At 40.0% G+C, this 18,969-nt stretch overlaps 1 protein-coding gene across 1 annotated transcript in view; it reads right to left on the reverse strand.

Moving 5' to 3' along the window:
- Positions 1-1,699: 1,699 nt before the first annotated feature.
- The window catches only part of syndig1l (synapse differentiation inducing 1-like), a 65,725-nt gene continuing 48,455 nt past the window's right edge, over positions 1,700-18,969 (reverse strand). The window contains exons 3-4 of the mRNA XM_054748459.2: positions 18,554-18,691; positions 1,700-5,000 (exon numbers count right to left, since the gene is read on the reverse strand). Coding sequence (XP_054604434.1) covers positions 4,842-5,000; positions 18,554-18,691 — 297 coding nt within the window. The 3' untranslated portion in view covers positions 1,700-4,841. The remainder of the gene's footprint in view (positions 5,001-18,553; positions 18,692-18,969) is intronic.

Raw genomic sequence — 18,969 nt, forward strand, 5'->3', positions numbered from 1 at the left:
ACTTTTTAATAACCAGTCAATAAGCAATGAAAATTACCACACACACACACACACACACACACACACACACACACACACACACACACACACACACACTGGATAAATTCTGACTCACTGTCTTATTAGGTTGTGAGAACAGTTTTCTTTGATCCACCAGACTCTATTAACTCAGTTTACTTGTGGGTCTCATGCCTGTTCAGGATAATGTTGAGCTGCTGGTTTTGTTGTGTGCGAGCATTATTCGCTTTTGTGGACTAGACGAGCATCTCTTGTGCTGCGATGCTTTCACTGACTCACTCTCCAGTAATAAGAGCTCCTCCACAGCTGGATTTACACACTCCCTACTGGGGCGCAGCGCAGCCTTCGAAGGCAAATTAGACGATGCAGGTTTAGTTTCTGCCTGGAATCACATTACTGATCCACTTCAGATGTTTTAAAATTCCAAACAGGAACAAAAACCTGTCAAATAAAAATCTCCACTGCAGCAAGGTTTCCTGGACTTTCATTAATATTCTAGGGTCAAAGTCAACCGTCCTGATTTGTGCCTTAATATGATAAAGACTGAGTAATCGTGAGTGAGGAGGGAGATCATGACCCGGCCATCTAATGCATGTGTGAAGATGTGTTAGGTGGAGTGCGTGTGTGTGTGTGTGTGTGTGTGTGTGTGTGTGTGTGTGTGTACCAGTCTAACATCAAAGTGAGGACCAAAACAAGTTTTTTACCTGCAAACTGAGGCAATGTTACAGAGCTCCACTGGTTAGTCTTAGAGGTTAGGTGTGAATTAAGTTTTAGTTAAGGTTAGGAGTAGACTGGTTATGGTTAAAGTTAGGCTTAGGCACAATCCAGTCAGTAAAATGAATGGAAGTCAATGACGATCCTCACAGCGGATGCTAGACTAGTGTGTGTGTGTGTGTGTGTGTGTGTGTGTGTGTGTGTGTGTGTGTGTGTAATAGTAATGGTGCAACTGTAATTGTATTTGGGTTCTGTTCAAAACAAAAAGCTTAATTGGATATAAATCTACATTTAGTGTGCTGTAAAATGTTAAATAATAGTTTTGTTTTTTAATGTTGAGATTTTAAAGGGAGACTCCACCCAAAAAAATAAATTTTGTCTGTTGACATATTTCCCCGAGTTAGATAAGTCGGGAAAACCAATTTTTAACCAGCCCAGTCATTATCCTGACCCAGACGTACTCCTTTAGCTATAGCTTAGCATAAAACACAGTAAGTGAATGGATCCAACTAGCATTGTGAGTAAAACATCTGTAACATCACTCAGTAGTGATCCAAATTCTGCTTGGTAAATAATCAGACTGACTGGAAGTGAAAATAGTTACACAAAGAAATCTCACAGGTGCCATTTAAGACTTGGGACTATTACACATCCACCCACCCATCTATCCATGTCCACTTTTCTACAGTCAAGTTGTATCAAAACAGAATAAACCTCCCTCTTCCTGGCAGTCTCTAGCCTTGGTGATCCCAAGAAATTCCCAGTCCAGAGAGAATATTTGATCCTTAAAACATGTTCTGGGTCTCCCTGGGAAACCCAGAGGAAGGTGACCAGGACGCATCCCAATCAGATGTCAGAATCACATCAACTGACACTTTCTGAAGTTGCTCCAATTTGAGTGATTGAAGGCTGATTTTAATCATTTAAAGTTACATTTAAATAAGAATTTTTTTTATTCAAAATTAAAATGTTGCAAAAAAGACTATTATAAATGTTAATAATAAAATTTGTTTAAGGAATTAGCCAAACAAATCCTGCCCTGTTAGAAAATAGAAGGTTATGGTAACGATACTGAAAACACAAAGTGAATCAGAGATTAAATCAACATTTCTTTTTCTTTCAGGCAAAACATCCTACACTCCATGACTCAGCGCATGCTGCCTTTCACTTTAATACCATCTCATCTCTAATGGGTTATCCATTCCTTAAGACAAACATTTAAGTTATACAACTCTCAGAGAAAATCATTCTGCCTTTAATGAAGGTCATTTTCCCTTTTAGCTTTATTTTCTTTACATTTCAACATATTTTATTTGCATTATTTACATTCTGCATTTACACAAAAAAATAAGAATTATTTCCCCCCAGAACATAAATATGACAAAAAAGTGGACACAATCAGCAGAACACAAAGAGATGAACTCTGGCGTCGGAACTTGCACTCAACAAGACTTTTTTTTTGTTTTTGCTGCATGGATTTAGTTCATTGCTATGATAAAAAAAAAAAAGTAACAGCAGCATCAAAAGTCACATACTGTTGTAACACACTGTACATCGGCAAGTTAACAAAAACAGACATTATATAACATCATCTGAAAAAAAAAAAAAAAAAAACCTCTTCTGCTCTACTTTCAGTGTGCGTTTGGTAAAATCAGAAGCTTTTTGATTTGCTCCTGCACTAGGTGGGGTCATTGATCATAGCCTCAGTCTGGGTTCAAAATCTAAAGAGAAGCTTGAAGAGAGTTGTTTTTTCCCAGACTTTATTAAATGAATTATTGGACGACAACCAATGACACTAAAAGTGGCTTATTAGTGAAATTAATGTTTCTGTGCTATTTTAAGTCAACGCTACAAGGACTATCCAGTCCCCACAATACCCATATGTGTCTGTAGTAGGGGCTGCATGACTTAATTTTTTGTCAAGTCATGAAAATCGAGTCGACTTTGACTAGTCGTTGATGATGTCATACATCTGAAGCGGCACGGGGTGGGGTGGGGGGTGGGGTCGGTTGGTTCGCTTCAGCCCTCTCCCCCCTCCCCCTGCGCAGCGGCCGCAAACTTACTGGTGCGCCTGCAGCCTTTCAGAGTTCCTGCTGCTCTAAACATTAAAATAATTATTTCATTTTCTGTTCCTCACTTCTGATTATTTTCAATGGTGTCTGTTTTTTGCAACCACCAGGTACAAAAACTAACTTGTTTTTATTTGACTATTTTTCTGTCTTGTCTGTTTTTATTATCTTCCTGCATCTCCTCTCAATCCTAAAGAAAACCTGCTACATGGCTTCATATATATTCACCTTATGAATTACCTTTGAACTGCAGTTCTAAAAGATCTACCGACCGCAAAAACAGCGGGGTGCGCGCCGGCCGCACCGGTGAGGTGCGTCACCAGAGGACAAGGTGATGCGCCCCGCTCCACAGCAGCGAAACGCATCAGGCACAAATAAAAGACAGAAAACATAAAAGGAAATGTGGCGACATGAACGATCGCGTGTTAAATTTGTTTTTGAGGTGGCGACACCTGATTTGATAATGTTGCTGTGGCCGTGCTCAGGACGCAGATGTCTGGAGCGGGTCAACAATCAGAGCTTTGCATGCGCAAGCTGGTTAAGGTTAGGATGGGGGTGAGGGGAAGGTTAAATTGTAATAGGGTAAAGGTCACAATTCGGTCAAATGTCCGTTTTACGGTGGGTGTCTGGCACAGCGCGTCGCCTCCCGACGCGCAGGGGCTCGTCACCTGCTGTCTTTTCCGAGGACTGCATCTTGCCGGTCATTATCACGTGACAGCGACTAGTCGATGACGAGCATAAAAAGTCACTACAGAGCAGTGAGGTTGACTAGTTCATACAACCCCTAGTCTGTAGTGATAAATGTAGTAACTTATCAACAATCTGCCTGGTTAGTAGGCTACAGGAACCAGAGACTGGTCATCCCATTTTACAGAAAATGACATTTTAGAAAAGAAAATTCTGAAGTCACCGTTCTTTATTATCCCAAATTTCCATTTTCTTTCTTTCGTATGAGTCGGAGGGATCGAGAGATGTGCAAAATATGAGCTCCTTCAGTGACTGATCAATTTTGATTTGAAGCTGTCTCACAATCAGCCAAAATCAGGCAACCTGCTTGTTTTATTGTGTAGCCCAGTAAGATACGTGAGGGTTTTCTTAAAAAAAAAAAAAAAAAAATACCTGACTAATTTATAACCTTCAGGTTTTATTGTCTCACTTTGTTTTAAACTAAATTTTATTTTGAAATTTTAGAAAACCAGTTTTCTAAAGTTTTCAAACTGAGATTAGCGACACTGTCTTCAGACAATGTGGAACAACAAAGGACATCTGTTCCTCCCTGCTACATCACACAAACAGCAGGCAGGATACAGCCTCTTATTCCTTAAGCACATCATTGTAAACTGTTATTAACATGTATTTTGTGAAGGAAATACATCCCCATATGAACAAATTCCATTTTAATGTCCAATTCTGCAATTTCATCAGTATCTTGAAAATCGCAGAAACCCAATTATAGATCAGGATATTTCTGCCTCCCAAAAATGTATTATTAATTTTTATTTGTAAGCTTCTGCATAAAAACATGGCTGGAACAATTAGACATGGTTATAATAATCACTAACCTCCCCACTGTGTCAGTCCCAGAAAAATGTAGACCTGGTGTTTTGAGCAGAACACAGATCATAGTGCATTTAAAACATTCCTATGGGAGGCATACTTGCATGACAAGACTTCACAAAGAGGCGCAAAATGTTACCAATAGCTAAAACGATATCAGGGCACCGTTTCCGTAGGAGCTTCGTAGGCTCAAACGCAGTCAAAAGACGAGGAAGTGGATCAAGTCAGTGGGATGCAAACTGGACTCCGACATCGAATAAACAAGAGTTTCTTTGACCTCTTTCCAGCTGCTGTGGCTAATCCTAACTGACAGAGGACAAAGGGCCTTTAGGAAGAAAAGTCTGGAAGGTCGAGGAAAAAACAAAAGCTGTACATCCTCCTAAAATCTTCCTCGAAAAGTCTCCAGGTGCAGTGATGCCCCCCTGGGGAGGATGTTCTCGATCCCAGGCTCCCCTGGTGTTGTGTGACAGGAGGGCGCCTCTGCTATATGTGTCCCGGTTTAGAGAGGTAGGCTATGAGAGCAACCACCACGCCCACGTACACACCGGTGCCTATAGTGATGGAGAGGGCAGCGAGGAACAAAGCCCTGCGGGAGGCGATGTTGGCCAGCGGGAAGTCACCTTTGTTCACTGCCTTGGTGGTCTGTGACAAGGAAAACGGAGATAAACAGAGTCAGAGACTGTTTGCTGCAAAGTCAAAACCAAAAAAAGCTGTTTATTAATTCCTTATTTTGGCAGTGGAGTCAAAAAGGCCAAACGGAATTGAAAGGTGCATCTGTTTAGTGAACCGAGCAGGACAAAAAGACGAATGTAAAATCAATCTCAGCCTTTAGTTGCAAAACAAAAGCAAAGTTTTCTAAATTGATCATCACAGCAAAGATATAAAGATGTTCTTTTTTCAAAAATGAAATTACAGTTATAAATACTAATAATGTAAAAGTCGCTTGTGTCCTCACGCTTCTTGTGTCAAGGAACGTTTTATAGGTTTTGTCAGCTTCCACTGCCATGACCCAGTTAAAGCAGCGATGCGTTTTATTATTCCAGCTAGGCCCATATAGTTCCCCTTCCCGGAGCAGCGGGACTCTTGGTAAATAGAAGCTGGTGAAAACTTGTAAATGTTCCACAGTGTTGTGGTATATGATGACAAGTCATCCATTCACAATTTTCTCACCTCAGAAGTTATTTTCATCACTGTTTAGAAATATAATTTAGACTTTTTCAAAGAAAGATTCTTAGGAGTTCATCTAGTGAGTATTTATCTAAAAACAGAATGTGGTCCGAGTAATCTCGGGATTAATCTGGAGGATTTTCTTTAGAGGCACTGGTATGCAAAACATGCAAACACACAAAAAAAACCCCACCTAAAAACAGTTTGTTTATGCAATTCGCCATTAAACCAAAAAGTTGTTTGACGTCATATATGATGTTGTTCCTCTCCACTGCCAGGGTTAAAGCCATGAAAAAAAAAACACTGCTACACTTCTGGAACGATGCTTTGAGTAAATAAGCCGTTGAGTCACACGTAAGCTTCATATATATGAAACTGCATCGCTGCATTACTTTAATTTAGAATACTACCGGTGATTTTAAACTAAAATGGTGTGTAATTTCCTGTCTAGCCCTATGTTAACTACGGGAATTGACGTGTCCCAGAGGAGGCTCGTGGCAAAAATAGAACCCGATCCTATCTTTCAGTGTGGCGCGTCGCCTGGAAATTGCCAGGTCGCTGCTGGTTTGAAACAGTCCATTGACTATAATGGATTATATCTGACGTTCCGCGCCGCTGATGCTTTCAGTGTGAAACCGAGGTTAGGGTGGTCACAGTAGCATGAGGTGACTTCTGCAAACTTCTCATGGGACTTTAATATATTGCTACAGCAACAATAAAGCATCGCTGCACAAAAATTGAGCATGCTCCAATTAAACTATCACCTACTTTCAGGGAGTCCACAATATTTTTACTCTGAGCCTGGAGGTATCATCGGGATCCTGCCAGACCATCTGTGTTTTTTAATCTTAGCCTAGCTTGTCATGAGAATTTCCCTTTAATTATTCCAAACTGAGATTCCTCAGACTTTCTGAGATTTTGTAATTATATTTAATATATTTCATCAGTAGTGGTCAGACAAATGAGAAAGCAGACAACATGTTGCTAAAATGCTTTATAGTATTTGGAATTTCAAAACTATGACAAATAGAGGTTAAACAGAAAAACATCTGGACAATTTCCAAGCAGAATTAGTGAAAAAAAATAAAACACTGTGTTGTTTTCTTTTGTTTTTGAATAGAAGTCAGCGCTGAAGCCTACATTATGTGGTGAGAAAGACAGAGCAGCATTGGTCGGACCTTTTGAACTCGATTATCTTCCTTTAAATGAATCCAGCCTTGTTTTATTCCAATGTCTCAACATGTTTATATATCAGTGGTTTTGAGTTGATGAGATCCAGCACAGTGAAGAGTGTAAACAACCATAATTTATTGTGCCTGTTTATGAACATATGGGTTAGACTTGTGTGGAATGAATTGAGTTATTAAATGTCTGGTGTCAAAGTGTGAAATGACCTCCATTATTCTGGCTTCCATTAGAACAGCAGTGTGTGACGTGCGTGAGTCTGATGAGATCGACCCCAGGGGTCAGACCCTCTGTGTCATATGTGGGCCTGATCCTTTCAAATGATATCACGTTTCTTATTTAAAACTCCGGTTTTGAGGGATTTTGCCTGCGGGCTATGAGCAGCTTCTGCAGTGATGGTATCGGATTCTGTCAGAAAAGAGAAAACACATGAGCAAGTCTTCATCTAACCTCTGTACTTCTTTTTCAACTTTGTTCTCAGGCACTGAGATATTGAAATAAAGTCTCAGTCATATGATTTCTCATCATAATTGAAATCCAGAAGGATTCATGACTCAAGTTATTGATCCTCCCCCTTGAGGGGAGCTAGTTGGTGCAGTGTCTTGTAGAAATACCCACATGGTGTTTCTTCAGTGGTGCTTTTGTAGCCATTAGTGTTGAAAAATTTATCATTTTTTATTTCTGTTCAGTTTGGTTTTGTATTTAGTCATTAATATCTATTCATACTATGATACAACGCAAAAAACTACAAATGGTGCTTAAAATTTTAGGCCCTGGCAAGGCAATTATGCAATTTTTTACCCAAACCTCCCCTTCGACAGTATTAAAGCGACACTAAGCAGTTTTTTTGCACTTCAACTAATTCCCTAAAAAGCGAGGTTCAGCGATTGTGTTGTAGAAACATTACCAATTTCACATGGGAAAGCTCTATGCAGCTCCTTACTGAGCAGAAACAGCACCTAACAGTTTTGCTGTGCAGGTAGGTGCCCTAGGGGGCACTCTATACTACTTAGAAAAAGGATTTGCACCATCAGCGCGCACAGCATTGGTCTAAAACGATCATGTGAGAGCCGCTTTACTACTTTCTCATTACGCTCAAAAGAAAGTAGTCCCACATTCAAACAGCAATCAGAATAAATAGCGGGTCTACTTTAGAAAAAGAAAATTTACTTTTGAAATCAGTACAAAAAAAGGAAAAAAAAATAAATAAAAAAAGGAATAAATAATGAAAAGAAAAAATAAACAAATAAAAGGAAATCGGTAAAAATGTACTATTTTTATGAAACAAACAGCTAGTTGTCAAAGAGGTGGGAACAAGATGAAACATAAACGAAATACGTAGAGGCGACATTGACCACTGGAGTGTAATAATTTTGTCGCCATATTGGATGGGTCCCTCACTCCAAAACCTAATCGGAGTTAACGCTGAGTGAGCAACTGTGCCCGTTTTTTATTTTGTAGTCTACGGTTCCAATGAATGCACTGCGGGCGACTAGTGACCCATCTTGGATGGCGGCCCGCAGTTACACCTGCGCAAATAGAAAGCCCCTGTCCATGTTGCCTCTTTGTTTATATGATCTGATCTCCATGATTCTCGTATTCATTTTCTGGAAATTGATGAACACGATGTCCAGACAAACAGGGGTTTGTAGAACCCCAGCATACACAAATATTAACCTTCCTTAAACTAGTTGAATCGGTGTTACTTCAGCAAATAAAAATAACCAGTGTCAAGCACGTCTTCCTCTAACTTTTCCTTGAGGTACGTAATGAATCACATGACTCCAAAACCATGCATTTTTTAGGGAAGCCTGCCCACTTCCCTTGATTTAGTATTTTTAAACCCCTGCTAGTTATATGAAAACCTGGAAGGATAACCAGTTACTTTTTGACCTTAGATGATGTTTTTCTACCATTTAAAAAAATCATTAAAGATGCACTTTAAGGCAGATATCCAGAGTTTTTTATCTGACTATCTGCTATCTAGACAAGCATGTGTCCCTTCTTCTGTATTTATGATACTTACGGTTATCCTGATATCGACTATATGCCGTCTTTCAAAAGGAAATTCTTTGTTTATGAGGCCCTGGGAAATTCCAACTCCTCCATATGAGAAAAACGCTCACCCCCTTTTTTCAACATGACCCATGATCCTAATTTCCAGATCACAGGTAAGGATCAGGATGTAGACGAATCAGTAAAGTGAGAAATTTGCCCTTCAGCTCAGCTGTTTCTTTTGACAGACTGGAGCAGTGCCCTCTTTAGACCAAGTCCTGATCTGTCGGTCCATCTCCTGCTCCTTCCTACCATCACTCTGCAGATGATAGGTACTAGACACATAATTCAAAATTGGACCCTTGATGAGAGTTTGAACATGAACAATTACACAGTACTCGAGAGCATGGGTTCATCTGTTTCTTTACCATGACGGAAAAATTATTCGCCCTCATTTAAAAGGTCATAATAATGTAACGTACATGCATGCACAAAAAGAACACGCAGACTAGACTCCAAAAGGTCCAAGCCAGGATTTATGCAACAGCTACACAAATTCCTTCTTATGCCTTACAGGAGTGGTGAAAACAAAACATCTGTCTCAGTAGCAGTAAACGTAATCATACACTCCATTAAATAGTCAGACTATCATACTTTATCTGTTTACAATCCTTTTCCCATTTCAGACTCCCTCACTTGCTGAGGCTTCTTTCAATTAAACCATTCAGAATCGACTGTGCTTTAAGCCTTTCCCCACCCACCATCTCACTCTCCTAAAACAGCACTGAGTCAAAGGCAGCTGTTTCTCTGGGTTGAAAACCACAGGACTAGTGTTGAAGCCAAGATGAAATATTAAGACAGCTGCATGTTGTGTTTGCTGATGAAACACCATCTCCATCAGGAGGTGGGTCTACTCTGAACCCCTCCCAGATGACCGAGCTTCTCACCTTACATCTAAGGGAGCGCCCGGCCACCCCGTGGGAGAAAACTCATTTCAGCTGCTTATTTCCGCAATCTCGTTCTTTCGATCCCTACCCAAAGCTCGTGACCATAGGTGAAGGCTGGGGTGTAGATCAGCCAGTAAATCAAAAGCTTTGCCTTTGCCAGCTCTCTCTTCACCACAACAGACCAGTACTACATCCGGATCACTGCGAGTGTTGTTTAATCAGTCTAAAATATTATAGTGCATGAATCACTAAAGCCATGTGTGTGACTCTCTTAATCTCGCTCTCCGTTGGTGTTTCTTTAGACCCTAAGCCACAAAATCCTGTCCATGGGGGCCACTATACTTGTTTGAGCCATTTCCCTGAACAGGTAATTAAAAGGCTCACAAGCTGACAATTTAAAATAGATCAACTGTGTTGAATATAGTTTGCAAAAAATAGATTCAAGACTAATTCAGATTGACTAAACAATTTATATCACAAGAACAAATTTGTAAAAAAAGAAAAAAAAAAGTTCGATTTGATCATCAGCCAGATGGCCAAGCGGTCTGAAACTAGACAGACACTGGTAAGAAACATCTGGCAGTGACTGATGATCACATTAATCATCATCATCAAGATCAAAGCGTAGATCAGCAATGGCAATGTTCTAATCAAACCAAACTAATTTGGGATTTTTGATGAATTTGGATTCATTTAGGAGACATTTATTGACAAGCTGAAGTTGTAGATATTTCTTTTGTGTTTATTCAATCCTGTCTTTCACATTAAACCATTTATGTAGTTTGAAAAGATTGCTGGCACACATGAGTGAGATGTGTCTTTAGAAGAAAAAAATGCAAAATACCCATTCAAATGAATGAAAGCCATTTCGCTCTTTTAAAAATTGAATTCAGAATAATAAATCTAACATTTTTCTTGTTTTTTTTCCTAATCTTTAGGAAATGACTGTTGAGGTGGCTTTAATATGATGTTAAAGGGACTTTACGGAGTTTTGAATTTTTATGCTCATGATTGCCCCCTCAGGCCAAAAGCGTAACGGCAGCTTCAATAGTGGGCTCGTGCATGAGGCGCACATGCTGTACGTGCACACTCCTTAAGAAAAATAACAGCTGAGATAGTCCCGTGTGTGTGTGTGTGTGGCCCGGAGGACAGAGAGCAGGAGAACGTGCAGCTAATTAATTAAATATTTTGGTTCTGTACCTTTCTCTTCAGCACAGCCGACAAAGGTTTATGATGGGTCAGTCCTCCTGCATGCTCAGATCATTCCCTTCCCTTGCTTGAAAAATTGTTCCAAATTGAAAGTTGAACCCACATCTTTATCTCTAGATTCAATGCCGTTCGGCGAGTCTCAAATAAAAATTTGGGCATCTTACTGTAAAAAAATATACCATTAATGTAAAAAATAAAATCTAAATAAGTCATGTTCTCATCCAGAATCAAACCCAGATCTTCTGCACGAGAGTTCGACGTCTAACTAGGTGAGCTATAGCACCAGTGACATCTAATGTATCTGTAAATTTTATATCCTTGATGACAGTTGAAACAACTTCAAAGAACGGTTCCGAGCGAAAATGCCTATTTTGTTGCTAATTTGCAGGAAATATCTAGAAGAAAGTTCTACAGAAAGTAGCTAAGGGTCCTCAGAAATGTAGCTAGCTTTGTCACTAGGCGTTAGGAACAGCGACAAAGTGGCACTGCTTTTCACCCTGCTGCTAAAGCTATGGATAGCAAATGCTACGGGCTATGCCTGAGCGTGAACGCGCATGAAGCAGCCTGCTCGACCCAAGCATCTCTCTTTTTCTGTGATTTTACAGAAAAACAGGCAATCACAGTAAAGATGCCAGGGCTCATTCTACAGGACCAGGGCATTGCAGGAGAATGTATGAAGAAGAAATTTATTATTTCTATACATGTTTTGGCTGTCAAACTTCCTTATAGTCCCTTTAAGACTTAAATATAATAAGACATAATACAGTTATTTGTTACTTTAATTACTATGGCAGAACATGTTGGTGCGCCACATGTTTTATTAAGGTCAAGATGGTTTGAAAATGTTTGCTTAAAACTCAAACAGAATACCTTTAAAGGTCAGATGGTCACACACACAATAGAAGCACATTCGTAATGAAAAAATAACAAATAAGGACAAAACAATTTGCTAGTGAGCATGCTTTTCCAGCACAGCTACAATGAATCCCTGAACAAAGCCACTGTTTTTTCCAAAATAGAGCGTTTAAAGGTCTCTTTCATACCGTTCCATTTGCCCATTGAAAGCATTTATTGTGTGCAATAAAAAGAATGAATAAAAATCTAATTAACCAGCCATGCTGAGGCTCTCCCTTTCTGTGGGGAGGTGATGAAGGTGTTCAGCACAGACAAGAACCTTGAGCCACATACAGTGCATGTCACTGTGAATGTGAAATACCCTTGAAATCAAAATGGTTAGAAGCATTTAAGGCTTTATCTTCTCAACCTTGACAAAGTGACTGAAATGGGGTGTCATAGAACCAAAGATAACATCTCAGAATTGGCTGCATGGAGACTCGTTCTGGGTTGCGTTGTGGAAAGTCAATTCCAGGCCTTTAAAGAGTTCATTTTTTCTCTTTCAACTAAATAAACAGGTCTGTCTTCTTGTTTCCTGTCTCTCTCTGCCTTCACACAGTAACATAAACACGTTAATAATAATTAGCTCATTCATTTTCATTCATTATGGTGACTTGTATGCTGTAATGTAACTTCAGGGGAGTTGTATTTTGCATAATGATGGCAAGGGGAAACACAGATGTCTGAAAGTCAAGAAAATATTAATCTGCATTCCCAAAACAAAACCCTCACCTTATTAGTGGCAATGATTAGCACTCCTTTCTGCATCCTAATCCAAAACCCTAAACTGATTTTCTCTGGGTATTACTGGTATTTTAGCTACTACCAGCCGAGCTAAGAAAAATCTTGAATCCATAAAATTGTAACACATGATTAAATGTGTTGATTTTAGGAAACGGCAGGTCTATTTCTGCGTCTGATGCTCTGACTCTACTCCTCTCCAACAGCTTTCTGTTTGTCTGGGCGTGACCTTCCAGTGGAGCAACAGCACTATTGATCTGCCATCTACAGACTCTATTACACTCACTAACTGCTTTGTTTGTGAATGCTCTCAGTGTAAATGGTGAGGCTGATGTGTGATCATTACTAAACTTTTATCTAGCTCATTCGGCTCCTCCAATACTAAGTTCCAATGGACTGGTTTTCATTGTCCTAAAGAGGAAATGAGCTGGATAAGTAATGAGATGTAATAAAGACAATCCAGAGTGTACAAACACGTCTGCATTTTATTTGGTAATGAGAAACGAGCTCCTCTTAGATTGAACTATAGTTTTTTTTAAGAAGCAAATGGAAAAATGACTACTTAAGGGGTTTGTAGCCTTAGTAATATTTTACTAGTCGGCTAGTACTCTAATGTGCTGTGATTTTTGCTAAATAAGTCACCGAATAGAATTAAAAAACAAAGAAATCAAAAATATATTTTTTGTTTAAAACAAGCATCAGAATGTAGAAAAAGGGGATTTACATAGAATAGCTGTTGGTGCTGAAATAGTTGGTCGGAGTATTTCAGGAATGGTGATGTGCTCAGATTTACATCCACAGCTGTCTCTAGGGTTTACAGAGAACGGGCTGAAAAAGCAACAATGTTCAGTGAGCAGCTGTGTGGATGGAAATATCTTGTTGAGTTCAGAGGTCAGAGGAGAACAGGAAGGCAAGTTCTAGATGATAGAAAGGCAACAATAGCTTAAACAACCACTGGTTTCTACCAAAATCTCTGAACCACAACAGCTTGGTCCAGATGGGCTACGGCAGGTGTCTCTCATGTCAGATAAGAGCGGGTAATATGCTAAAATTCTCACAGGATTGCCAGAACAGGAACTGGAAAAGTGCTTCATGATTGGAGGAATCTGAATTTCTGCTGCATTATTCAGACGTTCGTGTCAGAATTTGGTATCACTCAGTGCGTTCACATATGGATCTAGGATGATCTATGGCAATAGACTGGGAGCCTTTATCCTAGTTTACATGCACATTAGAAAACTAAACTCTCCAATGAAGTGAATTCCACTCCGCTACAGTAGGTAGCGTTATTCTTCGGGCTAGCCAATAGTAACACAAGTAAACAAACCCTGGCAAGAGTGAAGCAGATGGAGTAAAAGCAGGGTATGCACAATGGCTGAAGGAATGGACAACAACACTGCAGCACAGTTTATTTGGTACTCAATGGTGTTTTGCGTGTTACTTTGTGGCGATTACCAGAAGACTGCTTCTGCTCTTTTGTCATGTCTGATGGCTTCTTCCAGCAGGATAAGGCATCATGTCACAAAGCTCTAATAAACTCCGACTGGTTTCTTGAACAAAACGGTGAGTTCACTGGATTCCAACAGCCTTCAAAGACCATCTAGAGTTCATGCATCTTTCATGATCACTTTTTCATATACAGGGTCACAAGAAGATGGCATTGTCATCTGGCAGTCACATGCCAAGAGGAGGGGTAAGCCCAAGAGAGCTCTCAAGTCCATGATATACGCCTGCAAATTTCAAGCCTACATTCAGCCTAAACCATTCAGGACTGCCTGGTTACCACCACAACACACCCTTTTTAGTTGGGTGAATTTCCTGAACCGCTGAATGAGATGAAAATGGAAACGAGCTATTATAACTCTAAAATGAAGCTCAGCTCAACATTCAGTGCGTTAGCATGCACATCTAAGTCAATCTAGATTGATCTAAAGTAATAAACTGGGAGACTTTAGCATAAGTTACATACGTTAGAAAAACAAACTGTCAAACAAAAATCGTTCCATTCTAGTACAGTAGGTGGTGACATGTATCCTTTCGTATGGGCATTAGCTTATAGTAACACAAACGTGAACAAACGCTGGCGGAAGTCATACAGACAAAGTTAAAACAGGATATGCAAAATGGCGGAAGAATTGGACAACATGACTGCAGCACATCTTCTTTGGTGCGTACTGCGCTATTTAATGGCAATTGTATTATCAGAAGATCGCTTCCACGATCTCGTCACTTCCAGAATCTACCGGCATCCGCTCAACTGAGCCATTTACATGTAGATGAAGTCAAATTCTTAGCGCATTATCTGGCTACTTCAGCAAAATCAGAACTAGTTCACCTTCAGCAAGACTAATGCATTTACATACTTAAAAAATATCAGTCCGTTTAGGGCAAAGTAAAACTTACCTCGCTGTGTGTGCTGAGTTTCTGAGTTTTCTGCCCCACGAGACGCTGAGGAGGTGAAAATCAAACCGGTTTGATATATTTTGCCCCACGGGGGACAGAAACTCACCATGTGCGCACTACGTGAGCTGCCGGCTGAGGTGGAATATTCTAGTGACCAATCAAAGTGTGTCCCCCCCCCCCTCACATGATTCCGAAATGGCAGCCCCCCATCTGCATGTCAGAAGAAAAAAAAACGGTACCTTGCGGATCGGTTGGCTCACTGTTTCCACCACCCTTTCGATGGAATCAGTATCAATATCAAACCGGTTAGATTTTCACCTCAGCGTCTCGTGAGGCAGAAAACAGTGAAAATCAGGCACACGCAGCGAGTTATCTGCTAAGCAAATGGTCATTCGAGGCTGTTTGCTCTCGTGTGCGGCAGGCTTAATGGAGGAATATTGGTAGAAAAGAAAATCAGCCTTTTCCTAAACACATTCATAACTTTTCCATAATTAGAGAGAATTTAAATTTACAAGATAATTCACCCATTCACGCAAACTTTTTGCCCAACAGATAAGATTGTTAAATATTCAAGCTTTTGATAAGAAATAGGGTCAAAGGTCAAACTATTACCTTAAACCTAGCCTATCTAGTAAGCATGTGTATGTCCTTTGAATGAATTGTGAATTTAAAGATGCATTAAAGAGAATCATCACAAGACAAGCAATGATACTATTAATGTTACTTGTACAACGTGTTCTGCAATGATATGAAATGGTGAAAGCCCAAAAGAGTAATGGCCAGGGAAGTCCTGAGCAAGAATGTCCCAGATAGGGAACCAAGTCATTTTAGATATCGAGTCTCAGCCTTATGCCTGCAGCTTTTACAGAACGTTAGGCTATTAAAATATTAAAATCAACATGAGTTTCTGTGGACGATCAAAGTGCAAGTTTATCTTTATAAATCAGCATCTGTCTCCTTCCTGCAACAAGATAATCATAGCCCATTTTTAAAAACGATGTTTCTCCATTTTAACCAACCGAACCATGTAGTTAATTTGAATCATGTTGAGTTGTGCTGAGTAGGTACAAATGGAGTTACGGCATAAGTGACTGGTGATTAAAAAGCACAGAAAATGCATGAAGATGTGAGACTTGTGTTTCCTCTGCTGACTTGACTTACATGGGCAGTTTCCTGTGTAGCTAAAAAGCTAAATTTATTTATTTAAAATCAAACATGGTTGTTGGTCCTGGTAAAAATGATTCTTTCCTAGATTGATGATGAATTATGACATGGGTACCAGCTTGGTGGCCTAGTGGTAGAGTGTCCGCCCTGGAACTAGGAGATCGGGGTTCAAATCCCTGTCTGGTCATACCAAAGACTTTAAAAATACCTCGCTCCTTGACGCTCAGCTTTAAGGGGTTGGATTTGGGGAATGAAATACCAAATAGTTCACAAGTGCAGCCGTGTCTGCAGCTCACCAATCCCCACAGAGAGGACAATGTTCATATACACCAGTGTGTGTGACAACTATGGAACTTTACCTTTAACTTAGCAAAAATAAACTTAAGGTCAACAGCAGAGGAGCTGAGATTTGCCAAACAGAACTGATCAAAATGAAGTGACTGGATAGAAAACCTGATTTGATAGTAGAATTCAAAATTTTAGTTCTGACAATTAAAAGGAAGTGAAATCAATAACTTTTTACACCGTTTCTCCCTCAAAACATGTTCAAATTGAATACTTTGTAATGTAAAAGTAATTCCCATACCTATAAATTGCAATATTGTCCTGCATCTGGAACAATATTGTTTGAAATCATACCTTAAAGCTTTTAACAACCAGTTAAAACAAACTCATGCAGTTGGTGATGAAATGCAAAAGTGAACAAAAACCAAGACTTTGTTTAAAATGTCAAAAGAACAATGTGGACCGAAGAAAATCTAATTATTTTTTAAGTGTATTTCTTCCAGCTCGTTTTCCCCTCTTGACTCTAGAATGACAGTTCAAACGAGTCTGTTTAATATTTCTGAGCTTATCATGTTCAACATGTTGGCAAACCTGTCACGGCCTTTAAACTTCCAAAAAAACCACCACAAAACCTTTAATTGGGCTCATCTTTAATCCTTCTGAAAATGGAAACAGTTCAAAGGCCTTTCTCTCACCTGAGCCCTTTCAATACCTCCTTTCTTGTTGTTTACAGATAAAGCCTTAAAAGTTATTTATGCACTCCTTCTCAAGAAAGGGGTTCAGTCTGTTTTGCAGATTGGCCTTGAGTTATTGAAAGCTAACTTAATAAAAACTGGCCTTGCATTAGGACAGCTGGTTGAAGGTTGTTTATTATGTGTGATGGCCTCTAATCTCCTGGGGCCTCATTTATCAAGCTTACTTACGCACAAAACGGGGTTGGAAAACTGCGTAAGCAACTTTCCACACAAACTTTGGGATTCATGAAAGAAAACTTAGCAGAAAAATGTGCACAACTTTAAGTTGACTAAGGACCTGGCTTACGCACATGTTGGACATGGAGAGCACCTGCAGTGCTGCTGCTGAGAAGGATAGAATTGTGAAATCCAGCAGCATTATCACTTGTACTGCTTTGTTTTCACACAGAACAAGACCCCCACACGTACACACACGCGTACGCACACACAGCCTGAAGCGCAGAATACGGAGTGCAGAATATCAGCAGGGGACAGACTGAGACAGAATGTCATGCATCTGTGGCAGTGTGTCCTGTCACTGTGACCCAATTGATCATGCGCCCTGGCTACTTGGACGAGGGAGATCTCTGTTTGGCTGACTGGTTAGTGTGCATGGCTTTCACCTGGGAGTCTGGGGATCAAATCCTGATCAGATCATTTTTTATATATGTCACAGATCTCTCTGAAGAATTCAGCATTGACGGCTTCAGCAACGCTGTGCCACTCTGTGGATTTTCTCTTATTTGTTTTGCAAAAGCACTTCCTTTCATTTTTCCACCTCACCCACAAGTACCTGAATTTCTGCTTGTGAAATAGCACTTCCTTGATCTGCGGTCGTGATCGAAATGCTGCAACAAGCCGGCTTATGTATATGCATGAGGTCCACAAGGCACTTTGCATTGACTATTTATGGCAGTAAGTGGGCGTGGTGAGGGCGGGATGTGACTAAAAAGCAGCTGCGAAACATTCTCGTTAGTCTCCGATTTATGAAGCGGAGATTGCATGCAGCTGTGCGTACTCTATGTTTGATAGATCACAAACCTACTTCGCGTAAGTACATTTTTTTTGCTGAGCTTAAGTACGGTTTTAGTAAGGATTCTATGCAATGTTTGATAAATGAGACCCCTGGTAATTACTCACACAAAGAGCAAGGAATGTGGATGGTAGTTGTCTGATGCTCACATGAAAATGTGTGTTTGTGTGTGTGTGTGTGTGTGTGTGTGTGTGTGTGTGTGTGTGTGTGTGTGTGTGTGTGTGTGTGTGGGCGAGCTGAACATTAGACCTTGACGAATAGATGCTGCATCATTCATGTGCAATGGAGCACAGCTTTAAAGCCATGTTCAGTCCATATGTGTTTATGTGTGTGTGTGTGTGTGTGTGTGTGTGTGTGTGTGTGTGTGTGTGTGTGTGTGTGTGTGTGTGTGTGTGTGTGTGTGTGTGTGTGTGTGTGTGTGTGTGTGTGTGAACTCACCCCCTGTGAAAAGTAGAAGGCTGCAATACCCAATGGCCAGAAACAGCAGAGCATGGAGAATATAGCCAGGCCAAGGTGGTCTCGTGGCGGGACGACAATGAAGTTATCTTCACTCTCGCTGTCACTGGAGCAGTCCGTCTGCACAGAGAACAAGGTCAGTGTGAGTGCCTGCTTTAGCTGTTGTACGAGGACAAATAAAACAGTTTACAAGTGGTGATGGTGCAAAAAAAATGTTTTAAATGTATATTTATATATACAGGCCATTCTAAAAAAATTAGCATAATGTGTTAAAGTTCATTATTTTCTGTAGTGCACTGATAAACATTAGACTTTCATATATATTAGATTCATTACACACAACTGAAGTAGTTCAAGCCTTTTATTGTTTCTAATATTGATGATTTTGGCATACAGCT

The sequence above is a fragment of the Nothobranchius furzeri genome, chromosome 2 (genome assembly GCF_043380555.1).
Source record: "Nothobranchius furzeri strain GRZ-AD chromosome 2, NfurGRZ-RIMD1, whole genome shotgun sequence".
Taxonomy (NCBI): Eukaryota; Metazoa; Chordata; class Actinopteri; order Cyprinodontiformes; family Nothobranchiidae; genus Nothobranchius; species Nothobranchius furzeri.